The sequence below is a fragment of the Lupinus angustifolius genome, chromosome LG08 (genome assembly GCF_001865875.1).
Source record: "Lupinus angustifolius cultivar Tanjil chromosome LG08, LupAngTanjil_v1.0, whole genome shotgun sequence".
NCBI lineage: Eukaryota > Viridiplantae > Streptophyta > Magnoliopsida > Fabales > Fabaceae > Lupinus > Lupinus angustifolius.
In genome coordinates, this window is record NC_032016.1 from 2,907,889 (window position 1) to 2,935,591 (window position 27,703).

Consider the following 27,703-nt stretch of genomic DNA (forward strand, 5'->3'; position numbering starts at 1 on the left):
CATTTGTGATCACATCATCTGAGAACATTTCAAATTCACTGAGCCTTAGTGGTAGGTGTCTTGTTCTGGTTGGTCTGCACTGAGCATTCCTGATCACTTGATTGTGTGAGTCAGGTTCTAGGACTTCTGTAGGTTCATGATCTTCTTGTAGAGGGAACAGAGTAGGTGTTTTGTTGTGCTCAACTCTCTTTAGAGGTTCACTCCAAGAATTCAACTCATCAAAGTAGACATCTCTACTGAAGCTTATCTGTTTGGTGGTAGGATTCAAGAGTTTGTATGCTCCTGTTGAGTGGTATCCAACATGAATCACCAATTCACTCTTATCATCCAACTTCTTCCTTAGTTGATCAGGGATGTGCTTGTAGCATACTGATCCAAACACTCTTAGGTGCCCAACTGATTGCTTCTTTCCAGTCCAGACCTCTTCTGGAATTTGGTTGCTCAGTGCTTCAGTTTGCTTTAGTTGGACATCTATTCAGAACATATGTTGCTGTCATCACTGCTTCACCCCAAAGGTTGAGGGGTAGATTTTTGCATTTCAGCATGCATCTCACCATATTCATGATGGTTCTGTTTCTTCTCTCAATTACACCATTGTGTTGTGGTGTGTAAGGGGCAGTGACCTCATGAATCATGCCATGTCCCTCACAGAAAGACTCAAACTCCCTTGAGTTGAATTCACCTCCTCCATCAGTTCTAAGAATCCTTAGTTGCTTCCCTGATTGCTTTTCTGCTTGAGCTTTGAACTTTTTCAGGTTCTCAAACACTTCACTTTTGGCCTTGATGAGATAAGTCCACATTTTCCTGCTGAAATCATCAACAAAAGACACAAAGTATTTGTTTCCACCTAGTGAGGGGACCTCAAAAGGCCCACACACATCAGAATACACAATATGTAGTATATCTAAGGCTCTTGTTTCAGTATGCTTACCAAATGTAGACCTGGTTTGTTTGCCAATCAAGCAACTGTCACAAGCTGAGTCTTGAGGCTTGGTTTCAGGTAATCCAATGACCAATTCTTTGGTGCTTAACAGTTTGAGATCTTTGTAGTTAAGATGACCATACCTCAAATGCCAGAGTAGGGATTCATTTGAGGTTGCTTCTGCATTAAGGCACTCAGAGTCTCCAATTCCAAGCTAAATTTGGAAAGTTCTATTACTTGACAGAGGAGCTTGTAGGATTCTTCTTTCCATGTTGTCTAGGACTTCCATGACTCCATTATTTAGCCTCATAGTGAAGCCTTTTTCATGTAGTTGTCCTAGACTTAAGAGGTTTGTCCTCATTTCAGGGACAAGCAGTACATCTGTGATGTATGCTCTCTTGCCATTCTCCAATCTGAGAGGAATGTCTCCCATTCCTTCAGTGATAACCACTCTATTATCTGCAAACTTGACCTTGCTTTTCTTGCTTGGGTCAAAATGCACAAGCCACCCTTTATTTCCAGTCATGTGATTAGAACAACCAGAGTCTAGGTACCAAGTCTTACTCTTCNTTGATTCTGATTCTTGCTAGGAGCTAGACACTCATTTGAGTAGTGGCCAAATTTCTCACAGTTGAAACATCTGATCCTTTTCTTATCAAACCTCTTCTTTAGCCCTTTAAGCTGCTTATGGCCATTCCTTTTTTATTGTTCTGGTTGCTCAACTTTGTTCATATAGTAATTCTTTGAATTGTTCTTCTGTTCACTATACCTTTGTTGATTCTTGGATGAGTTCCTAGCAAGAAATGCTCCTTTCCTTGTGGTTTGTACCTGCAGAGCTTGATGTGAGGATTTGTCTGTTATCCTCTCATTAAGCATCTGCTCATGAGCTTCAAGTGATCCTTGAAGCTCCTCAACCTTCATGTTCTCCACCCTTCCTGATTCTTCTATGGCTATTACCACATTGTCAAACCTTGGAGTTACTGACCTTAGTACTTTATCTACAATGATTGTATCTTCCATCTTTTCACCACATGCTCTCATAGCATTGATGTGTGTGATCAATCTTGTGAAGAAATCAGCAATTCCTTCACCTTCTTCCATCTGCATCAATTCATACTGCCTCCTCAAGGTTTGTAGGCGAAATTTCTTTAGCTGAGCTGCTCCTGCATAGTGCTTTTCTAGCACATCCCATGCTTCCTTTGCTGTTGCAGATCCTGCAATCTTTTCAAAATGAGCATTGTCTACAGCTTGATGTAGGAGACATATTGCCTTGCAGTCTCGTTTCTTGTTCTGTTTGTGTGCATTTCTTTGAGCTTCAGTTGCTCCTTCTTCTAAGGTTGGCAGCCCCTCTTCCACAATGTCAGCAACATCTTGATAGTCAAGTATTGCCTTCGTTTGTATGCACCATCTACTCCAGTTTTTGCCATCCATAAAATTGTCTTATCTTTTAACAACTTTATCATTTGTACATACATGCATCTAAAAAAATATTTCAAAGTATAAATAGACAAATTTGTCATTGTGTACACTGTTGGAGAATTTGTGATGCACAGAACAGAAAGAAAGAAAGAAAGAAAAAAGAGAGAAAGTGAAGGTGAATGAGATAGAGAAATTGAGAGGGTTGTGTATCAATGAATGTACATCTATTTCTCAAGTTTGTACAAACTAATATACTCATTTCTATAACAAGACTAACTAACTTCAACTACTTGCTATATTTAGAAACTACAAAACTAACTAAACTAACTCTTTTAATTACAATTGCTAACATACACAAATGTACATAACACATAATTCATAAAGATTACAATTTATTATGATTGCTGATATTTTTACAACGCGTAATTTGTTTACTCTTTATCTTTTAAATTAAAAATTGTCTTTTCTCACTTGAAGTCTCTTTTTTTCAGATTAAGAAGTTTTTTTTTTGGTAATGATCAGATTAAGCATATATCAGAAAAATGTTGTTGAGGATTTAATTGATCTCACATGTTTCAAAAATATGGTTAACCAATGAAAATTACTGTTTTTATTAGTAAAAACTATTTTTAGTTATGTTGAAAACCCAATTTCATTTAAAAAAATTGTTAAATTATTTTGAAACTAATCACTTCTTTATTTTCTTTTCACCTTTGCAAAACTAACTATCAGAATAAATATTATTAATCTAAATAAACAATCATAGAGTGTGAACCAGTCTACAAGAGGTTGATCCAGTTTAACCACATCTCTAGGACTCTAGCTCAAACTTGAAGCATTAAAATACCCAGACTGAAAGTTTTATGTCATTCATAGTATTTTTGCTCGACCAAAATATGATTATCTTTTATATATGATAATTTTAATCATAGACCCAAAACTAAAAATCATGCACAAACAATGTTGTAGAGAGGATCAGCCTTAGATTTTTTATATCTAGATTTAAAAAAAGAAGATGTAATACGCCACGCCAAAATAGCAAAACAACACCGCTTAAAATTATCATTTAACAATCTTTTTTGGCAACTTTCTATGTGAACATAGTAGTACATAAGGTTATATTTAACAACGTTTTTTAAAATGCGGCAGAAAGTAGACATTTAACAGCGCTCACTGAAGCAAGTGCTATTAAATGTCTCCTTTCTAAATAAGACAAAATATCTCTCAAACATTCTATTAAACATATGACAAACATGTCCAACTCCACCACATTTACAATAGATTTGTTAAATCACTATTGACTTTAGCTATATTCAACCTTAACAGAGACCAATATTATAAAATAACATATGAGTAATGTGATCTTATGCAAATTGTTCATTCTTTCTCCTTCAATATGCAAGTCCTTACAAAGTGTTCATCAATGACCAATGCAAGCTGCAAATACAAATAAAAAATGGCATCTCTAAACAAATTGCAAAAGTTATAAAAAAAAATACAAAATTAGCAACAATTGAGAAAGAACATTTACCATTATACTCAAATCGTGTGTCTAAACCAGTGAACCATAACCAAAAACCTAGAACACCATAGTTGCATAACTTCACAACAAATAAAGGTCATACTATTATTGAAATGTTTCCACCAAATTGATCATAAATAAAATAATTATTTTAAAAAATAACGATTCAAATGCATCAAAGACTTGTTATTCATGGTGTAAATGCAAGCATCAAGACTGAATCAAAAAGAAATAAATGATCTAAAATAAGATAACGATTTACCTTATGCTTGAAAGAAAAACCAAAAACCGATAACTTGCTTGAAGAGATAAACTAAAAACAAAAGAAAAAAAATTAACTCATGGAGAAGAAGAAAAGTAAGAAAAATAATAAACTGAGTGACATTTGTATTATTGTATGTAAGATTTTGTTCTTGAATTTGAAAAGATTCTCGCTCACTAAAACAAACGTTTAATAGCGCTCACCGAAGAAGTGTTGTTAAATATATGAATGAATGTATGATCTTTAACAATGCTTATTGAAGAAGGGTTGTTAAATATATGAAATATGACATTTAACAGCGCTTTCTTCAATAAGCACTATTAGAAATAACACATTTAACAACATTCCTTGAAGAATGTTGTTAAATATATAAATGTATGATCTTAACAGCACTTGCTTCAATAAGCACTGTTAAAGATAACATCTTTAACCGCACTCACTAAAGAAATGTTGTTAAATATATGAAGTATGACTTTTAACAATGTTTTCTTCAATAAAGCGTTGTTAAAGGTAACACCTTTAACCGCGCTCGTTGAAGAAGTGTTGTTAAATATATGAAATATGACATTTAACAACACTTTCTTCAATAAGAGTTGTTGAAGATAACACATTGAACGTTGCTTGCTTCAATAAGCGATGTTAATTCTCTTCCGCTTACATTTAACAGCATTCAACATATAAGCGTTGTTGATGGGTGTTGTTAAATATCAATTCTAGCATAGTGATGTTATTAGTAACACAGTAACAATAACTTGTTTTTATACAAAAAAAATTTATGGCAAAGTTGTCAAAGCACCCGAAAATATATTTCAAAGACAAGGATTAAAAAGGAGAATACCATTACAAATTTTTAAATCTATAATTAGGCAATATAAATCTATTCCTATTAAACTCATTGGAGAGGAAAGGGGGAACTGAATTCCATCAAGAATCAGTTTTAGACATTACTCCATAAGCTACTAGCTTATCAGCACAAGAATTTCTTTCTCTATAAATGTGAGAGGCTTTAAAGCTCAAGGACTGAATTGTGACCTTGCAATGATCCTAGTAGTTTCTTAGATTCCAAGGAGGAGTCATGTTCTCTTTGAAAATTTCCACAACCATATTGGAGTCACACTCCAACCAAATTGCATTCCAGCCCTTTGATATAGCTAACTAAATGGCAGAAATGATTGTGAATAGCTCAGCATATAGAAAATATGGATGCTAAGATAAGTAGCAAAGTAACCTAACAGATCATCATTGCTATCTCTAAAAATACCTTCTCATCCTGCATGACCTAGAGAGCCATGGGCATCACCATCTGAATTAACTTTGACCTAACCAGGAATAGGAGGGAGCCACAAAACTTCAGCTATAACAGGAGCATGATTATAATTTGGAGTAACCTGAAAACCTCTAATTATACCAAACTCATGCAGAGAAGGTTTAGCAGCCAACCTTGAGTGATTTCATGTTAGAGCATTATCTCTTTTGATCTTAGAACAAGCTTGAATGAAGTTGATAGGGATGTCTTCAAACCTACTTTGGTTTTTGTAGTGCCAGATAGTTGAGATTGTATTGACAATACTTGTTGTTACCACAACTTTCAGCTGAGGACTCTAGCTTCTATGACAGACCAGGAGAAGACTATCAATAGAAGACCTATCCAGAGGGGAGCCAATTAGATTGCCAAGCCAATTCCATAGAGAAATAGAAAAGTTGTAATCAAAGAAAAGGTGCTTGGAGAATTCTTCTTCAGAGCGACAGAGAGCACAAATAAAAGCCAAAGATATGCCTCTTTTTTGAAGATTTTCATCAGTAGGCATCTTGTGATTGTAGAGTCTCCAAGTGTTAAAGGATTTTGTAGAAGGGATAGAGTTGGACCAAATTGACTTGCACCGATTCAGATGATTGGCACAAGGCTTGAAGAAGTTGTATGCATCTTTCATATTTAGGCTACCATCACTAGAGAGCATCCAAACCAACTGATCATTTTGCTCATGGTTATTGACATGAATTTTAATAATTGATTTCAAAACAGTAGGATACAAATTAGCCATTCGAAAAAGGATAATCCACTTTTGATCCTTTATGAAATTTGCTACCTTGGCAGACAAAGAAGTATGCAAGTGATTAGGGATACTTAGAGACTGAAATAGAGGGCAGCCAAGCCAGTTGTCTAACTTGTAGTTGATTTTAGAACCATTACCAACAAGCTAAATTGAATTCTCAAAGACCTCATTCCAAACTCTTTTGATTCCAGGCCATACATGAGACTTAATATAGATAGCATTCATACTCCCAGCTCTGTAGAATCTGAGTCTATAAAATGAAGCCTATTCATGAGAGCAGGATTTCATTTCCCAGGCTAGCTTGAGCAAAGCAGCTTGATTCATATCAGCAATGGACCTCAAACCAAGACCACTCTCCTTTGTAGGACTACATAACTTATACCAAGCAACTGTTACCAATTTCTTTGTTTTTGTATCATCAGACCAGATGAAGTTTCTTATGTTCATGTCAACATATTTCAATAGAGAGATAGGCTAGGAATAGACATGGAAGTTGTAAGCCAGCACACTGTGAATGATAGACTTAACAAGTTCTACTCTGACCATGATAGATAATGAGGCTCCTTTCCACTTTGTCATTTTGTTTACAAGTCTTTCGGTTATGGGTAGGAGATGAATAGTTCTAGGTTTGCCACTAAATATAGGAACTCCCATATAGGAAAATGGAAGACTTCCAGCTAAGAAACCCAACCAAGAAGTGAAATTAGCAATTTTAGCAGCAGATGCTTGAGTAGTGAAGAAATTACACTTACCTAAGTTGATATGATGGCCAGATGCATTGGCATAGCTTAATATCAGCTTATTTAAGGCCAGAAATTCCTTTTTGTCTCCTTTGCAAAAGATAAGGATGTCATCATCATAAAGGATATGGCTAGGAGTAGAGATCTGACCAGGGCCATAAATTGAGTGAATTTTACTCTCATCCTACAACTTGCTTAAGCCTCTACTGAAAACATCCTCAACCAAACATAAAAGAAGGGGTGAGAGGGGGTCACCTTGTCTGACTCCCATTTTACAACTAAAGTATCCAATATTTTGATCATTGACAGCAATTGAAAGCTTGGGAGAGTTCAGAATTGTGTTAATCCAACCAATAAATTTTCCATCAAAGCCAAAAGCCTGAAGAGTACTTAGCAAGAAACCCCAATCAATAGTATCAAAAGCTTTTCGAACATCCAACTTAATGGCTAGATTCCCCCAAAAGACTTATGATCCAGCAAATTAATGGCTTCAGAGGCAATGCAGATGCAATCCTGGATGTGCCTTCATTTGATGAAACCTATTTGTTGATTTGAGATAATATTGGGAGCAATAGAGGCCAACCTATCAGCCACTACTTTAGTGATCACTGTGAATTGGAAATTGGCTAGAGTAATTGGTCTAAAATCTTCAATCATGTCTTCACCAGAGAACTTAGGAATCAGAACCACTGAGTTGGAGTTTAGATTAGGAAGAATCCACCCTTGAATGAAGAATTGAGAAATTGAATTACACACATCCAAGCCAACTATATCCCATAATTCATGGAAGAACAACCACCAAAACCATATGGGCTAGGAGCCCCATCCCCATTCATACCAAAAACAACATCCTTAATCTCTTATGGCAGAGGAGGTCTGTGTAAGCATACAGTTTTGCCCCTCGGTTACCAACTTAGGAACCACAGATTGGATAAGGTCATTTTGTTGAGAGTCATTATCAGATGCATACATCTCATAAAAATAAGACATCATGATTAGCAATTGCATTATGCTCTAACATGATTCTATCCTCATCCTTGAGCATAGTCATAGCCTTAGTAGATTGCCTTATCTTTGCTAGCTTGTGAAAATAGGCAGTATTTCTATCACCACTAGAGTACCAATTTATTCTAGCTTTTTCCTTCCAATATTCCCCTTCAATTTTTGGAGCACACAAGATATCCTTCTGAGCTAGATTCTCTTGTTCTATAAGGTCTGGATCTTGACCCATTATATTTAGTCTTTGTTGGATGCTCTCAACCTGAACCAAAGCAGATTTAATCGTGAGATGAATGTTACCAAACACTTCCTTATTCCAAGGTTTTAGTGCAGAGTTTAAGATCTTGAGCTTCTTAGATAGCACAAACATAAGACAACCAACCACCCTGATACTCCAACTATCCTCAACCAATTTTCTCAAACCATGATGGAGCAGCCACATCTTATGAAACTTGAAGGTGGCCTATTTGATACTAATAGCACAAAGAAGCAAAGGGTGATGATCAGAACTGGATCTGGGCAAGGTACAACAGGTGATGCTAGACCACTCATTCAACCAGGTATCATCACATATTGCTCTATCAAGCCTCTTTTCAGTATGGGCATATCATCTTCTCTTATTAGACCAGGTGAAAGCAACACCTCTAGTTACAACATGAGTTAAGTTAGCAGATTCAGTAAAGTCTTTAAACTCATAACAAGAAGTTCTATTGGGTAAGTGAGCTCATCTACACTTATTCGCTCCCAAGACCGCATTGAAGTCCCCAATGCAGCACTAGGGGCCAGGAAAAGAGGCAAAAAGAGATTGAAGCTCAGACCAGAGATCTCTTCTATGCAAGAGTTGAGTATGAGCATAAATTGCACATAGAAATATCTTTTTATTATCCACATCCATAGCAATGGATATTTGCTGAGTGGAGTTAGCTATGACAATGGATTGAAGGTCCATCTTACAAATACCTCATATTGAAGGAAGCATATGACCTATATCATTAGTTATGAATAGCTTCATACCCATTCTAGTCCAAAACATAGGCGTTATTTTATTGGCAAGAATCATAGGTTTAGAAATGAAAACTATATCAGAATTGTGGCTAGCACAGAAATCCTTTAGCAATAACTTGGTGCCCAAGTTACCCAAACATCTACAATTCCATAATAGAAATTTCATTGAGAGACATTCAGATATCCATCCCTATGGGTAAAGTGAACTCTCTCAAGGCTTTGTTTTTGCCTCAGTTTCTTCTTCTGGGATTTAGTTAACACCTTGGTATAATTACTATCCTCCACATTTTCAAATTCTGAATCATTTATTTGTCCACAGTCTTCCTACTATCCTGAAATCCTTGGCAGCAGTTGGATTTGCTATGTCTTGTGGGGGATGAACTACAAAATGTTCTTGTTGCAAATTTATGACCATTGATTGATCCTTAATATCAACCTCTCCACTTATGCTCACAATGACATTATCCTCTACAAGCAACCCTGTTACCTCCTCCTCAGGGACAATTTCAGTGTATTCAGTAATACGTTCTATATTCTCCAGATTTAAACCCTCCCCATGATCAATTTCAAGATTGATTACAAGATCAGCAGAAGGCTTCTCCATTGGGGTTTTCCCCAGGTTATTTATTTTCCTAATTGTTGGTTTGAAGGCTCTCCCTCCACATTTGTTTTTTTTTTTTTACACCTTGAGGCAAGATGCCTTATAGAGTTGCACCCTATGCAAAAATCTGGAAGATTCTCAAATTCAATGGACACAAAAAAAAAGCAAAGCCTTCTCTCTACAAGAATTTGATTTGGCAGATTGCTCTTCAACTCTATATCCACCAAAATTCTAGCAAAATGGCCAAAAGATCTATTGGATGTTGCATCATCCAACGATATTGGAGTTCCTAATCCTCCAGCGATAAAAAACAAAATTTTCGCACTCCAATATTCCTGAGGGAGGCCCAAAATCTTCACCAAACGCTGAGAATGTAAGAGCTTCTGCAGGTTAGGATTAAAGTCTGATGTCCAAAGAGAAAGCCTCAAAACTCCAGGCTTTAGATTCCGGGATCCCACCGCACAAACAGTGTGCATATCCTCAACCGAAGAGAAGGTAAAATCATAAAAACCTCTTCCTAATGAGATCATGCTCCACAAAGAGGAAAGCTTTGATTGAATCCAGGAACTTTATAGGGGAATCCCTCTTTCATAAGATGACTCTTCCATGAAGATGAGATTGACACCTTATGAGGCCAGCTTGATATTCCTCTTCAGAAATTTTTATGGCTATGAAATCTCCTTTAATCAAGGCTGAGTAAGTTGAGATAAAGATATATCACAAATGTTTTTTAGGGCCTGAGAAACTGACTTCTTCCTAGTTACTTGTGTTACCTTTGGAGGAAGAGAGTGAGCAACGATGATATTATCCAAACGGGTGCTTAGATTAGCAAGGAATCCCCAAGGGACAAAGGGATCTTGGTTGATGAGATTCATGATTGCCAATCCAAAGTATAACGAAGTTAATAAATCTTAGCAAAGAATTTTTGACACGTCATTTTTTTATCATATATTTTTCGACATGTCATATATATATATACATATTATTATGTTACTCTCTATGTAATATATATATATATATATATATATATATATGATGCAGTGAGGTTAGAGAAGAAATTAAGGTTGGTAATAATTTTTTAATTTTTTTTCCTACAAAAATATTATTCATTATGCCAGCTGGAAAGCTTAATGTGTGACCAAGAATAAGAAACTATATATCATAAAACAAGCATGGCAAACATTGCAGAAATGATAGGATACAGTGCAAATATTTTTTTGGAGTGAAATAATGAAAAAGTTTAAGCCACTCATTCATATGATACATAAAGTCAAAGAACAAAAAGTGCCAGAAGCTTTTGTTAGGTTCAGAAATACAATTGTAAAATTTGATTACAGAACAGTCATGTTCTCTTGAATGAGTGAAAGGGTCAATGAATGAATGGGTGAGTAAATAAATGAACCCTAAACTACATCCTAATTAAAATTCAGAAACCACACAAGGTCACAACAATTAAGCAAAGTGGACTACATGCAGTTCACTTCATAAGCCTAGTTTAATTTGCGTTGCATCGATAAAATAATAAAAGCATTAATGGTGGAGGCACTTTTATAAAGGTATGCAGTTTTTAAGGTAAATGTGCATATGTTGGTACATGCATATATACCAATAAACTTCTATAGAATATATAGAACAGAAGTTTCCTTGCAATAATATATGTTAAATGCCTCTTTTACTATAAGTTGATGTGAGGAGCACATCTTTCTGATCAATCACAAAGAATGACATATGAAGTGACATATTTTTTGGAATTGAAGATATCATCTCGTTGTTGTGCTGGTCTTTTTATGAACCTATTCCGATTAATGGTAAGAAGTTGAAGGAACTATTGATGCTGTTGGCTTCTCTAGACTAAACTACATAAATGTAATGCAAATTGACTTTTCCATTTTTGGTGTGTACTCAATGTATGTGTATGCTTCATTTCCTATCATTAGCCAAGGAAAAGAGAAATGAAGAACAACATAAGAATAGAGCTCTCACTTTTCATTTACACACGCTTGAAAAACATTTTTCTATTTTCATAAATTTTAAAAATGCATAGTTTTTCATTAAATGTAATTTATATAGAATCACATTATATCTTGTTACAGTTATTCCATAATATTTTCTAATAAAACATTTATTTCTCCCCTGAAACCAAATAATATTACTACTTTTTATTTGTAAAATACTTATTTTTTGGGAAGAAAATAATACTTTCTTTAATAGTAAACAAGTTTTTTTCTCTTTCCTCTTGTGTAAACAAGCTTATTCTAATCAATGCTTTTGAGAATGGGTATCCATCATCCAGACATTAGTATCTACACAAAAATTATTTATTTCCTGAGAAAATCTTATCGATCGTTGAGAAAATCTATTAACCTTAATAAACATTTGTTTTGACCAATTTTTATTTTATTTTTCCAATAAGAACCCTTGGCATTACATGAATGTGCATCACTGTCAGACAGTGTCCATATATGTTTCCTTTCATCAATTCAAAAAATGCACGTAAAGTTAGTATATGCAAAATGCTTCTTTTTAGAAAAAGTGAAGTAATTAGTGTGATTAAACATGCAAAATCGCTACCTTTAATTATATAGCAAGCTCATAGTATATTTTCTACTTAGCCAGTGGTTTTGCAATGGGATTAATTTATTAATTAACTAGTCTACCCATTAGCCAAATAAAATACAAGGGTATCCAAGGTCTACAATATTAAATATATAAACGTAGCTAAGAAGTTTAGATCCCTCTTCCCGGCAAAGTTTAAGGAAAGGTAATGTGAAGAAAGATGACTATAAAGTAATGAAAATATTTGAATAATATAGAGCTGAAACTGTCCTTACTCAATGTATTTTGTGGCAGGGAACAATACTGAGGCCAGTAAATGTTGAAAAGTATAATTCTTGCAGAAAATGATATTTGAAAATGTTGTTTAGAAAATAACATGTGCTCACACTTTCATGTGCTGCAACAGAGTTTGATGGCAGGTTATTATGATAGCAAACAATTATGTGAGACTACATGTCAATTTGAATTTGTTTTGTTTTATTTTTGTTAATGGATATGTTAGGGTGTTGAGTTATTTCTACTAAGATAGCAACCCCTGTGGTTTGTTGCTTTTGTTTTCCATTGTAATTGTTACTTTGATTCTTTAATAAAACAAAAATTAGGTATAAAAGAAACTATTCCTAGGGAAATATAAGAAAAACTGTTGTGGAGGAAATTGAGTCGAGGGTAATAGTCCATGAGAAACCAAGGCCCGTCCAAAATAGAAAATCTATAGAATAAGGAAAGTGAGTGTTGTAAATGGCTTGCAATAGTTAATTATGGTACCGAAGTTATCTTATTGCTTGGATGACGAGCAAATCGTTCTCTTTAAAATATTTTGTATCATTGTTCAAAATATGCAATCATACTATCAATCTTGTTATCTTTAGGTTAAAATAGTCTAATTCTCTATTTCGTATTTTTACTGCATTATAAGAACTGATCTCGAATTCACCCATAATATGACTATAAGTACCATTCTCAAAATACCCACAATACATCTACTAGTGTTAATTCTCCAATTTCTGAATTTCCCACAATATGGTACCACTATCAATTCTCGATTTTCCCACAATTTGACTACACTTGCCAATTCTAGTACCACAGAAAGAAAAGTCGTAAATGCTTTGACAGAGGAGGGAGAAGAAAAGTTGAGGAAATGTGTCTGAATTGGTGCATTTTTTTTGAACGGGGGATGCCTCTATTTATAGGCAGAGTGCCCTAACTGCCATATCAATCTGACGGCCCAGAAAAAGATCTCATCACAAACGGCCAGAATGAAGCCATCGATCATATTGAAAGAATTTCTCTTATCCCTTAAATGTTGGCAAATTTCTGTTGGGCCCTAGCCCGAACACGAGTCGATTAGTCAACCGTAAGGCGGTGGAGGTGGTGGTGCATGTGCGCATGTATCTCTCGAGGCACACCCTTAAAATGTACTTCAAGACTTACAAACACTCTTAAAGTGTTTCTATCATCCTATGTGAGACTTGGATATTTTCATTTCACATTACAAAGTTCTCACTTTGTTCCAAAAGTGAGATTCTAAAAAGACCTACAGCGTAGCATGATCATCGCCAAAGGATAGGGTGATGTACATGATCATTGCCTGAAGTAGTCGGCCTTACCGCGAGTCTTTCCATATTGACGATTGACTAAAAATAGGTTATTATGATTTCGAGTAAGCCGTTATGGTGAAATTGGTAGACACACTGCTTTTAGGAACTCGTGCTAGAGCATCTCGGTTCGAGTGCGAGTGGCGGCATGACATTTGATCATCGAAAAGAGTAAGTCATATAACAAATTCAATTCCTAATTTGTATTCTATTCATTGTATTTTAACAATCAAAATATGGTCGAAAGAAAAAATATCTATTTGATAAGGCTTCTTCCTATACCTATGAATTCCATTGAGCATAGAAATAATACATTGGAAGAATCTTTTAAGTCTTCAAATATTAATAACTCGCGCCAAGTTACACATTTAACATGACACAATAACTATAAATAATGAGAATTAAATCCAAAAAATGATAATTCAAATGACCTAACAAAAGGACCTAATACTTGTAGAGGTAGTATACATGAGAGAAAGAGAGGTCTAGAGGAAAACCTGTGCTGAAGCTAAGAATATTGGGTATGTAACTTGAAAATGAAATGGAGATGATTAATGGATAAAATTGTTAGGTTATTTTTAAATTTGTGTTAAGGTTGAAACATGAATATAAACCATGGCATGAAGAGGGGAGTGGGTAACGTGGGATTTCCAACAATATATACCAAAAAAATTGATAGAAATTTAAAGATGTAACGGTGAGAAATTAATGTCAAAACTTCTTTGATTCTTAGGTATTGACTTATCAAATTAGTCCTCTAACTAAATTACCAAAGCAACATCAAAAAGGTGAGGAGACTCCTTTTACTATAGGTGGTCTGTCCAAAATATATTTTAGAAAAGTCACACCAAAAAGGAAGAAAATTGTTTTAATATCATTTTCATATATACAGTAATAATTAACTAAACAAAAAATAAACATTATATCAACCACTCCTCTAACATTATATCCACCATTGTCTTGTCAGCAATGAAACATGTTGTCTAACTTCTCATGTGAAGACTTTCAACACAAGAACTCAATATAGATCTATCGACCACTTATCGCTTCAATACTCGGTTGAATCGTCAAACTATTAGCTCTAATGCCACTTGTTGGAATCATCCACAACCGGGAAGCTTCCAACCATCAAGATCTCACAAGTGAGACATCATGTATTGAACTAGTATAGAACTTTAAGGCAATGGTTCAAAGATTTCCACTTATAAATTCTTGCATTAATACTCAATGTGAGACTTCACATTTGAATATACACAATAACCAATGTTGGGTATTCCAAGTGAGTTAGTGTAATGAAATAATCAAACATTGTGTAAAAGTGAGTGATTTAAAAAACATATAAATGGATGAATACATAGATCTAATATCTTATAGTTTTGGATCAAGATGTGATATCAAATTCACTAGTATGTTTCTTTCACTTGATTCATAGATGAAGATCTCTTATGTCCAACAAGTTGTATCAGAGTCAATAGTCCAACAAGGACATTGAGAACTTAAGGGTTAGCAAATTGGTAAGTGTGTGATACTCACACTTAGGAGGAGATTACGGGACATATTTAAGTATAAAATCTCACATTGAATACGAGGGATAAATGAAAAAGTTTACAAGTAAAAAGGACTCATTAAACCAATGTCTTAAAGTTTTAGCATCTCACTTGTGACTTTTCCTCTTCTCATGTCTCAGTAACAATATGACTCCCTAATGGTTAGATATCTTAATAGAAAATTGATGATGATTAGTGTGTATCTATGTAGTTTCCATTCATTCCAGATGGATCTTGAGCCAGGTGGAATTTGTGAAGAGTGTATGTAAAGTGCAATACTTGTTAAATCAGTACAGTACTTATATTATTGCAAAATCTTTCATTTCAAGTGATATAATGGAATACAAACAATAAAATGGAATAAACTCAAAGTCAAAGTGATACAACTATAACTTTTAGGAACAGGTAACAGCATTTAGTGTTTTTGCTTTTGATATCTCACTTGGAAGAAAAATAACACAAATCACAGGTGTAAATAGCATTGTTCCAGGAATCTTCCATTTTCTTGTGCAAGAAGTTGTAGTGTCAACATTCTTCACACATCATATTAGGTAATGTAATAGTAGTAGGTACTTGAAATCTCTTTCACAAGGGCAGAAAACTATCCTGGATAAACAAATCAGCCTTAAACATACTTTACAGCTAGCCATAGGTAAACTATGAAGAACCCAGCCAAAAGTTGATCTATGGTAATGGATTCTATATCTAACCAAACAAAGTCAGTCAGTACATATATGATTCATCAAAACGACCAGTGAAACAAGCTCCCAGCTGGTTCATAACAGAATAGGATTCATCCAGGCAAGACATAACTGTAAGAATCTTGATTGAATGCGACAGAAGATAAATCCAATTGCTATGTGCTCATAGCAATGTTCGGTTTAGCATTCATCATGCCTACAGCAGAAGAATAAACATGAATTATCATTAGAGACATGAGATGTAAGTAAATTTGGATATATTTGATGAACAAGGAACCAAATGTTATATTGTAGAAAACATAAGTCATTAATCACATACACTATATATATTGATGTTGAGCTATAAGTTATAAGGGGTAATGCTATGGTACTCCTAATTAATTCCCTATTCACACTCCTCACTAACCAATCAAAGTGTTAGTTTTTCTTTTTGAAAAAATGAATGCCTGATGAAAAGTGTGAATAGACAAGTAGGAGTGTTAGTAACAAGACCCAATCATATCATGTACATTTCAGTCGACTTCTGTTCCATGATTACTTTTGTAGTATTCAATAGTAGAACTAGAGCGTACTAGCTTTTCAATTGATTCTAACAAAAGGAGGGACTAAATTTTAAATACAGCTTCCAAAAAAGGACTAACAAAAGAAAAACAGTAAAATATCAGCTCTAAAGAGCTATCTAATCCCATCGAAAAACCACTAAAAGAAATCCTTAATAAACTACGTCTATGACCTTTAAGCTGTGAGTCCAAACAATAAATCTATTAAATAGAATGCAGTGAAAAGGCATGTGGCCAAATCAAGTCTACTCCATACGGAAGCACATTCAAGTAATAATTAGAACATATTGGGAAATCAAAGGTTTAAAAATAAAAATTATGACTTCTATTATTTTCACTACACACATTAGCATTTGACTGCAAGCAGAATTGGCATATATAAAAAGTACCTCAAACATAGCAATGATGACCATATGCCAGCCTGAGCTGGGGTAGTATTAGTATGACAAATGGAGTGATTCTTGAGTATGATTCAGTTCAAAGGTTATGCAACCTTGTACTCAGTCGGACACAGCCAATAAAAGGAATATAGTCATAAATTACTAATTACTTATTTCAACTTTAAGTTCAATAAAAATGTATCTGATTACCATAAATTTATTAAAGTTAAACTGAACAGTATAAAAGAGGGAAGGTGCAGCAAAGAGGAGCTTAAGATGCCTCCAAAAGAGATGTAAAATATGCAAAGTGACAACAAGAAGGAACCTGGTTCTTTTTCTTCTTAGGTCTTCTCTTTCTCCTAGGTTTGTGAGCATCAGAGTTGGAACTTAAACTACTACCATGACCTGTCCCTGATCCTGAAGGTCCCCTTACTCTGATGTCTGAGCTGCTTTTACTATTTGATGTGTTGCTAGATGTGGAAATCTCAGACCTACGTATGGATGAATTTTGGCCTGAAGACGACCCAAACCATCCCCTTACTCTGATGTCTGAGCTGCTTTTGCTATTTGATGTGTTGCTAGATGTGGAAATCTCAGACCTGCGAATGGATGAATTTTGGCCTGAAGACGACCCAAACCTTGACAATTTCTTGTTTGAAGGGTAAGGAGGAGGCATCAAAGCTCTAGCAGAAATCTGCCTCTATAAAATAGGTTATTTAAAATTCAAAAATTATTTGTGGCTATTTAATGAGGAAATTAAAGCAATACAATTACTACTACTGCAGACCTGATTTTTTTCATCACTGGACATGCCAGACACTACTTTGCCAGAAGCACTAGAAGCCTGCTCTCTACAACACATCAGAAATTTTAAAATGCAAATTTAGAATAAAAGAATAAGAAAAGCTACATGTTTAAAACAGTTTAATCCACAATACAATTCCAAAAGTTAAAAGTTATTCAACATTACTCCATCATATTAACAGAATGATGTCAGAAATTTTATAAAAGAAAACACAGCTTACTACTACCGACATCTCAAAAACAGGTTAACTTAAGATTTTCAGTTCCCTTTAAATTATTGCGTGTAAATACAAATTATATCAATATAATTGCTTATGTTTTAAAACTGACCTTGTGCTTTTGTCTGTCCATTCATCATCTGCATCTGCTTCATCACTGGAACTCCCACCAACGAAAAAATCATCTTCACTCAGGTCCAAAAGCCCATCATCCTCACTCCCTGTCTCTGTTACAATAATGAAAGTAGAGATGAATCACAGACATCTAACATCAACTCTTTTAAGACATTTGATTGTAAAGGAATGAGGCATAAATATAAAGGTGTATCTATAAATCTGATGCAAAGCTCATTCTAGATGAGGCATGTCCATGTGGGTTGACCAAGCTTTCCTTATGTTTTGACCTAGGTAGTCGATCACATGCAATAGCGGTGGCCGCAGACATTGCTGGCCTTCCCCATGATGAAACAGCGTATAGTGGTGTTGTTGGTTGTCGTGCCTGTCAGGGGTTGATTAGCAGCAGAATCTCCCTCCAGAACCCGTTCCAACATGATGCCAGTGGCGGAACCCTACTTTTAATGGGAAATATCTGTTCTGCCCTTATTTTTTAATACATGGCATTGAGTTTTCAGGGTTTTCATAAAACACTCCTCTTACTTCCCTTTTAAAAAGACACATGAAAACACTTCCTTCCCGTTAAAAAATGTGAAAACACATGACTATTAAGAAAAAAACTGAAGAGTGAGCCCCAATTCCTTCCCTTCTGCAAATTTCATTTTGGATTCCCTCTTCCCCTCTTTACTTATATATTTTTCCCTTAGTTGTAGTGGTTATCCCACTACCAGCTCATAGAACTCATAGAACTCAAGCCAATTACTTGAAAATAAGAGTAACAATTCATTACTGGAAACACATAACCCTCATAAATGCTGCACTAGCAATTCTCTCTCCGCAACAAATTACAATCTAAGATTGAAACAATTACAGATCTATGATCTCATAAAATATAAGTTAAAATCTACAAATCTAGAAAAGAATATATGCCTAACCGAGAATTACTCTAACAGCATTCAAGAAGGAAAGTAGACATGTAAATGATGTTATGTTAACTACCTTCTAAATCCTTGCCACTTGCTGCAGCTGCAACTAATCTGTCTTCAATCTGTTTGCGCAGTCCATTTCTCTTGTCAGCTATCTCCGAATCATCACCCCCAGTAAACAAAGGAAGATATTTTTCGGTCTTGGGATAGTACTGCATTTCAAATTAATGCAAAGATTTGTTGGTTATTATTGCTGCCCAAGAACAATGCTCAACAAATAGTGTAAGTGTATAACTTTCACTATTTCCATAATAAAATAGGAAGATATGAAAATTAAAAACAGAAGAAAAAAGAAAGCTCTACAGAACAGACCATAACATATTGAAGATCTTTTTTAAGACTGGAAAGCTGGTCAGCAACCTCAGAAGTTTGGGCCGGGACAGATGAACTACGGTGCTGTTTCTCAAGACGCCTAATTCTTCTTTCTATCTTCCTCCTCTCTACATTAAAGTAGCAACAAACAAAGAGCACAAATCTATAAGAAATTACATACCTTAAATGTACCTAAAAGGTCAAGTTACAACGGAAGAAAAAATTATTCAATTAAAGAGCATGTTCGTTTAAAATAAATGATTCTATAAAAGTGATTGTTTGAGGGACCTAGTTCCACTGCATTCAAAATTCGCTGCAGCTGGGGCATTCAAGGAACATTTCTTAGTTTTATTTTCACTTTTTCTTTTGCCACAAAATAAATAGTTTGTGTGGCAAATATTGCATGCAGTAACAATGGTACTAAAGAAAACCTTTCCCTTTTTGAAGAAGCTGAAAAACAATAAAATATGGAGTTGGATCGTCTGCTGCAGTAATGTCCCTGCTGTCCTCAGCTGCGGGTCATCGAGTTTTTGAATTAGTACTCCCTCCATCCCATAAACATGGTAAAAATTTGTACTAAACATAGTACAAATTTTTACTACCTTTACCAACCATCTACGACTTTGATTTGCAAACAACTAAATTTATGATTGGTCATTTGACGATGAGATGTTCATATACGTATAAAACTCATCAAGCAGCATGCTGCAGCATTAGCAGAGGACCCATTTCCGCAAAAAGAATATAGTTTAATTTTTTTTCAGCTTCTACTTTTTTTTGTTAAACTCCAACCAAATAAATGTGCAAGTGCTATAAGTGATTCTATTAATCAAAATAATCACTTTTTGTGCAAAAAGAGCAAAGAGCTATAACTTGAATTAGAATAAATTACCAAAAAACTTAATCTTTTTGTCACGCAAGAATATTTTGCGTTCAGCAGCAAGGCGAGTATGAATCTCCTGCTGCTTCTTAAGTCCTTCCAACTTCTGTTCTTGTGCCTCTCGCACTTCAGGTGGCAAATTCTGAACATATCAAACAAATCCCCAAAAATCATGACACAAATTAAAAACACACAAATAAATAAATAAAATTAATTTGAATATAAAATTGGTTGTTAGGGTAATACCTTTCTTTGGAGCATGCGTTCTGTGGAACGAATCTGGTTTTTGAGAGAAACGGAAGGCTTTGATTTTGGTTTCTTCGTCGCTACCCCTTTCGGCTTTGAGTTCGATGGACGACGGCTCGCCGTGTTGACGCTGCGGCGCTTGTTGAAGCCACCGTGAGCCATGTTTCGAACAGTAGCTGCTACTTTGGTACGTTGCTGATTTTAGTTACTCTGAAATCTCAATGACCATATTCGAATTCTTCTTCACTGATTAGGGTTTTCTCACTATTTTTATCCCCTGTCGTTGAAACGGCATACTCAAATATACTGGAAATTTTTATAAATTCAATGTATATTTATATTTTAATTTTAATTTTTTCACCCCATATTTTTACGTATCTTTTTTAATTTAGTCTACAATCTACTTTAAATGAGTTTATTTTAGTAAAATTATATTTAATTTTTATATAATTTATGTGCGGATAAACTTAAAAATTAACACAGCTTTAAAAATACTGAAATAACACTAACTTTCACCTTTAAACTTCGATTTGATTGATTTTCACCTCATTTTATGGTAAATTATCATCATGAATATTATATAGTCTTAAGAATTACATGCATACACAGATTTTTCTTGGTAATGTTGTGATTTGGGAGGGCCTCTTGAGATAGGTAGGGTTAGGTTCCAATTTTCTTGGAACTAACTATCAATTGGGGGTGAACAGGACCCGACCCTATCTGCTCATTTGACACGGCTTAATTATGATCGGGTCCGAAGAGGATCGGGTTTGATCGGGTCTAGAGCCGAGCTCGAGTTCCAAAAATAGATCCAGTCAATATTTAGGGTCGGGTAGGGACCAAGCATGACCCGGCCCATCCCGTCCTAGGGTCACTCGTTCATCATGTTTGTATGTGTTTCTACTCAAATGTATATAGAGTAATGATACCTTTTTGGTCAAAAGTATCATTTATTCTTTAATTTTTCCATAATGTATACATGATTAATAATACATATATACATATATCATTTTATATATTAAACTACATATTCATAATAATAAATAATATTGAGAAGTCTTTATCTAAAATGAGTATGCATTATATTTAATCGGGTCTAGGGTCATGTCAGGTTTAAAGGCTGACCAGGTCGCTATTTAGGGTCAGGTTAGCTTCGGGTCTAGGGCCGGGTCCAGGTTCAAAAAGTGACCCGGCCAATATTTAGGGTCGAGTAAGGACAAACCTTAACCCGTCCCAACCCAGCCCATGCTCACCCATACTACCAATCACCATGTGCACACGTCAACCCCTAATTCCTTGGATTTTTCTTGGTGGAATGGAAGAATCTTCAATCAAGATAAAACAAGTCGTTGCTCCCTCTCCCCCAACTCCAGTTACATCAACCAAACCATCTTTTGCTCAGGCTCTAAAATGAGCAGAAGATCTAAGCATCTCACAATTGCCATATCCTTGTGTTAAAGGTGATGCATAACTATCAAGATTCCAGAAGCAAACTACCAAGTTGGCTTGTAAAGGTGCAAGAACCACTTACATGGTATACTCATCTTGTCTAAAGGAGATCATCCTTTGAAGTTTACGGATCTAAAAGCCAAGCTTTCTTCAATGTAGAACATGGTGGGGAAATGGAATGTTATATCTTTATGGAGGGGTTTTTACGATTTCTCCTTTGCTTCAATGGAGGACATGAGGAGTATTTGTGTTATTGGATCTTGAAACTAAAAACCAAGGATCCTTCGGTTATCCTTATGGACTCCCGATTTCAACCCATCCTTGCAAAAAGTCACTCATTCACAATGTTGGATTAAAATCTTTGGCCTTCCCCAGGAATATTGGAGCCCGAGGATCATCTTTTCAATTGTTGGAGGGATTGGTACTCCCATTTCCTTGGATGAGACTACTCAAAACAAATATTTTGGGCATTTTGCCAGAGTTTTGGTGGACATCAATCTCAAGAATTCTATACCATACCAAATATTAGTTGAAAGGGAAGACTTTGCCTTCTTTGTGTCTATTGACTTTGAAAACCTGTCTAACTTCTGTTTAGGATGCTTGTCTATTGGTCATTTAGCTTCTAACTGTAGAAGGTCCAAAAGGGATACAAAAGTAGAGGTTCCAAAGCCCATGATTAGGAAGGAAAAAGCTATACAAAAACCCTCCTTGGTTACAAAAACTAAAAATCTAATCATTAACCTTGGGATTGATAAGTCAATTGGGGCCAATATGGCAGGTCTGGAAAGAGTTTGTCTGACTCCTGATATGAATGTTCTTGATGTTGAGTCCTCTGAAGAGGAAATGGTGGAGGCTAGAAGTGATAGCTTAGTGGATATGGTTGCATCAACTAGGGTGGAGTCAAGGGTTACTCCAATAGTTACTCAGCCTAAGGGTGACAATTTTATAGTCTAATCCATAGAGGAAATGGTGAATCATATTGCTGCTAGAGATTTGCAGATAGTTGGCAGACTTTGGGTTGAGGAAGAGATGGAAGAAGGGGAAATGATGAGGACTCTTCCTTCATAGAGGTCCTTACTAAGTCTCAAAAGAAAAGGTTGAAGAAGAAGAATAACTCTGAGAGAGTGCACTATACCCGTAGGGGTGGATATTTAGAATTTACTCAATTATAATCCTTTATTGGAATTGCAAAAGTTTTGGAAATGTCAAAACTAGATTAGTCTTAAAAAATCTATGTTCAGTTAATAAACATGATTTGGTTTCCTTATTAGAGCCTTTAATAAATGTTGAGGATCTCAACCCTTGGTTTTGGTCTGGGTTAAATCTCAAGCTCTTTGCTAGGAATTACAGATCCCCTTTGATCCCTAATTTATTGGGATTGTGTAGTCTTGATTTGAACCCCACTATGATAGCCTTTTCTCATCAGCAAATCACTACCTCATTAGTAGTTGAAGAGCATTTGGTTTTTCTATGTGCAGTGTATGCACACACTCACTATATCCATTGGAGACTTTTATGGACTGAGATCAAGTCCTTGATGAGTAATAACCCGGGACCCGAGTGCTTCATTGGTGACTTTAATGTGGTCATGGGGCTAATGAGTGTAGGGGATCCAATATCCTTGCTAGGCTGCCCATTGAGGAGTTTAAGGCTTTTTCTGATGAAACCAATCTACTTCATTTGATAATCAAGTGTGCAAAGTACACCTTGTCTAATAGGAAAAGATGAGTGACTCTCATTGAGAAGAGATTAGACAGAAGTATTTGTAATGAGGGTTGACTTTTCATTTGGTCCCAAGTTTTCTGCTGTACTTTGTCCAGAATAGCTTTTGATCATCATCATTTGCTCCTAAAGTCTTCCAATATTTTGATCTTTAAGCATAAGCATTTCAGGTACCATAGGATGTGGCTAAATCACTTGGGCTGTAGAAGAGTGGTGGTTGAGGTTTGGCAGACCTCCTCTATAGGATGCCCTATGTATAGAGTTTCTCATAAGCTGAAAATCCTCAAAAAAAGCAAAAAACTTGGAATTCTAATGGTTTTGGCAACTTACAATTGAATATGCAGAATGCTCTGGATTCTATGGAAGCCATTCAAAGTTACATCAACTACTCTGGTCCTGATCAGGCCCTCTTAGACCATGAAATTATTGCTCAAAAGGAGATATTTTATGCCTTGAAAGTGAAGGAAGATTTCTGGAAGGAAAAAAATAGACTGGATTGGCAAGTTAATGGTGATAGAAACATTGTTTTCTTTCAGAAGGTGGCTAAAATTAGGCAAATTACTAAAACTTTGGAAATTTTAAAAGATGGGGATTTGGTGTTGTCTAGCCAAGCTGATATAGCCAACCATGCTTTGAGGTACTTCACTAGCCTTTATGCATATTCAGCATAAAGGGAGATCCTTTGGCTCCCCTGCTTTTTTTCCTGGCTAAGGATGTCTTCAGTAGAGGAATCTCTAAACTAATTTTGGATGGTCTTCTTAGTCCTATATTTTGTACATCTAGGCTCCTAACTCCAAGCCATGTCTTATATGTAGATGATATTCTAATTTTCTGTAGAGGAATTTAAAGGCTCTTAACAGATTGATCTAGGATTATGCCCATGCATCAGGCCAACATATGAATTTAAGCAAATGTAAGTTTTACACTAGGAATGTCACAACCAGAAAGATTTCTATCTGGGTCACCACTCTGGGTTTTTCTACTGGAAACCTTCCTTTCAACTACGTAGGGGTTACTTTATTCAAAGGGAAGCCAAAGAAGGTGCATTTGCAAGCCATGGCTGACAGGATCATTCTTAAATTGGATAGTTGGAAAGGTGTTTTGATCTCTTTAATGGGAAAAATGGAGCTGGTTAAGTCTATTATTCAAAGTATGTTGGCCTATAGCTTCAATGTTTATACTTGGCCTTCCAATTTTCTTAAACAACTTGACAAATGTATTAGGAATTTCATAGGGTCTGGGGATACCAATGTGAGGAAATTTGTCACAATGGCTTGACACACGGTCTACTCTCCAACAACATCAGGGGGCTTGGGGTTGAGGTCAATAATAGCTATGAATCAAGCTACTTTTCTCAAACTGGCCTGAGAGATGATCTCCTCTAATCAAGAGTGGGCTTTATTTTATAGACAAAGGTTTGGAATGAGAAATTTACCAAGCTATAGATTCTTCAAGTCTTCTATTTGGCCATGCATAAAAAGCAACTGGCACACTACTATGAACAACTCAATTTGGGTGGTTGGGGATGGCAAAAGCGTAAACTACTAGAAGGACAATTGGCTTGATTCACCCTTAGTTGATACTCTGAATATTCCTTCTAACCTGCATCCCTCCCTTTTGGCATTTGTGGCCAACTTCACTTTTCAATCTAAATGGGTCATCCCTAAGCTGATTGTTGATAGGGACTATTGTTACCGTAGCTTGCAGCAATTCTAAATGGGACGAAATAATACTTACTGGCTGAGTCACGACCAGGTCGCTCTCTTTAAGACGTTTCGTGGCACTACCCAAAATGTGTAAGCAGACTATCAACCACACCGTCCCCAGGATAAAATAGCCCAGATCTCTGTTATCAAATTCTTACTGCATTATAAGAACCAATCTCGAATACATCCGCTACAATATGGCTATCGGTGCCAATTCTCGAAATTACCCACAATATGGCTACCCGTGCCAATTATCTTCCCGCAATACTGACTACCAGTGTCAGCTCTCGAAATCCCACAATATGGCTACCCGTAGGGGTGTCAAAACGGGCCGCCCGGCCCGTTTAGCCCGCGCCTGCAAATGCCCGCAATAATTTAAGCGGGTCGGGCATGCCCGCAATTGGTTAACGGACAAAAACTCATGCCCTGCCCGTTTTAAAACGGGCTAACGGGCGGCCCGCGGGCATTTTCTTGTTTACATTAAAAAAGCAACAATGGTGAATGCTAAGTTATCAAGTACATTATGCAGTAAATCAATAGATTTTACATAACCACATTACATAATAATTCAAAGTCTTTATAATAATAATTCAAAACATGTCTCTCTAACCATATTAGATAATAATTCTCTCTAACAAGTCTGCAATAATAATTATAAAATAACCAAGCAGTAATAAAGTATTGGATTAAAATTTTAAAGTGTAGAATGTAATGCCCGCGGGCCGCCCGCAGAGCCCGTTTAAAATGCCCGCTAATAAAGCGGGCAAACGGGCCGGACAATATGGGCTAACAGGCAAATGCCCATATTGACACCCCTAGCTACCCGTCCCAATTCTCTTCCCACAATACTGACTACCAGTGTCAGTTCTTGAATTCTCAATAATATGGCTACATGTGTCAATTCTTTCCCCCAATACTGGCTACCAGTGTCAGTTCTCAAAATTCCCACAATATGGCTGTCTGTGCCATTTCTTAAGTGCACTGAAAGAAAGGGGGAGAAGGTTGCCAAAAATGCGTCGACAGAGTATTAGGGGGGAGAAAGAAAAGTTGAGAGGAAATGCCTTCAACTTGGTGCAAGTTAAAATGAAGGGAGAAAACCTCTATTTATAACATGAGATTTTTTCATGTTCCTCATTTCTCCAATGTGGGACTTTGGAGCTTTTTTTTTTTTCAAAACTCTTATGTGGGACTTGAGAGTTGTTTTTTTTTTCAAAACTTTTCTATGTGGGACTTGGGTGTTTTTTATATTTCACACCCAAAAGCTCCCACTAATGGTTTTCAACAAACCATGTTCCAACAATCCCCCACTTGAAATTAAAAAAACGATTTCCGAGAATATTTGTGGTCTCAATAAGATTGTGCATAAACAAAGGTGTCATGCGACTTGAACCTTTGCATAGTGAATAAGATCCAAATTTTACTAGAGTGACCCGTAGTCTTGAACTCTACCTCCAGCATCAAACCACACATAACCTTTTCAAAGGTGTATTTTGTAAAGCCCGTGCGTTAAAGGTCATACACGTCTATCCCAGTATAGTGAACGCTCTAGAAATTTATGCCCCTAAATTTCATAGGAAGCGGCCCCCACTTTCACATTCACATAGGTGAGTCTATCAAGAGTACTTCTATAGCCTAGGTACTCCACTCTAATTGGAGTATAGATCTCATTAAGAGTTTAACTCATCCTTACATATGCTACAGGAATCATGCTTCTCATAATTTTATAGTATGTTCATTCTCATATCATTTCACAACTTGTTATTACCCATTGAACCTATTTCTTAGGATATATAGTTAGTTAGGTCGAGTTACCATCATGAGTGATACTCGTTCTAAGGGCAATAGTCTCATATTCTTAGAAGTATTATGGACTTTCTCTCTAGCTAGTCCTTTCGTCAAAGGATCTACTAAGTTATTCTCAGTGCGTACATAATCCACTCAAACAACTCATGTAGAGAGTAACTCTCTAATGGTGGTGTGCTTACGACGTATTTGTCGCTTCTTACTGTTATAAAAGCGGTTCTCAATTTTTTGCAATAGCCGCGATACTATCACAATGGATCAACACAACTGATATATGTTTTTCCTATAGGAGAATCTCTGCAAGCAAACTTCTCAGCTAACTTGTTTCTTCATTAGTTGTTGCTAATGTTATCATCTCAACTTCCATAGTGGATTGAGATAACATAGTCTGTTTCTTGTTAGACTCTAGATAGTCCATCTCATCATTTATGGCTTCTCGCCACAAATCAACATCCAAAGAAGTCAAAAACTTCTTGGAGAGTTGATGGATTATCCTCCAATATATAGACCATATAATCAGGTCTATACTCTCTAATAATTATTGCTCTCTTACTTCTTCTAGTTTCTATTTCAAACCTTTCATTTTCTATCATTATCTCT

General features: G+C 35.8%; 2 protein-coding genes across 5 annotated transcripts; both read right to left on the reverse strand.

Annotated features, from left to right (window-relative positions):
- LOC109353814 lies at positions 1,625–2,353 on the reverse strand. The gene has a single exon (XM_019596176.1). The coding sequence runs from the start codon at positions 2,351–2,353 to the stop codon at positions 1,625–1,627; it is 729 nt and encodes a 242-aa protein (XP_019451721.1).
- On the reverse strand, positions 15,579–20,720 carry LOC109354256 (rRNA-processing protein EFG1-like). 4 transcript variants are annotated; one of them, XM_019596623.1, is made up of 9 exons: positions 20,424–20,720; positions 20,190–20,319; positions 19,298–19,425; positions 18,999–19,137; positions 17,998–18,112; positions 17,651–17,714; positions 17,485–17,563; positions 17,189–17,376; positions 15,579–16,119 (listed from the first exon to the last, which is right to left on the reverse strand). In XM_019596623.1, exons 1-9 carry the CDS (start codon positions 20,583–20,585, stop codon positions 16,114–16,116), a joined length of 1,011 nt encoding a protein of 336 aa, XP_019452168.1. In that variant the 5' UTR covers positions 20,586–20,720; the 3' UTR covers positions 15,579–16,113. The 4 variants fall into 4 exon arrangements, with proteins under 4 accessions (XP_019452168.1, XP_019452169.1, XP_019452167.1 ...); XM_019596624.1 differs by having other exon boundaries at positions 17,189–17,302; positions 17,411–17,563; XM_019596622.1 differs by having other exon boundaries at positions 17,189–17,557.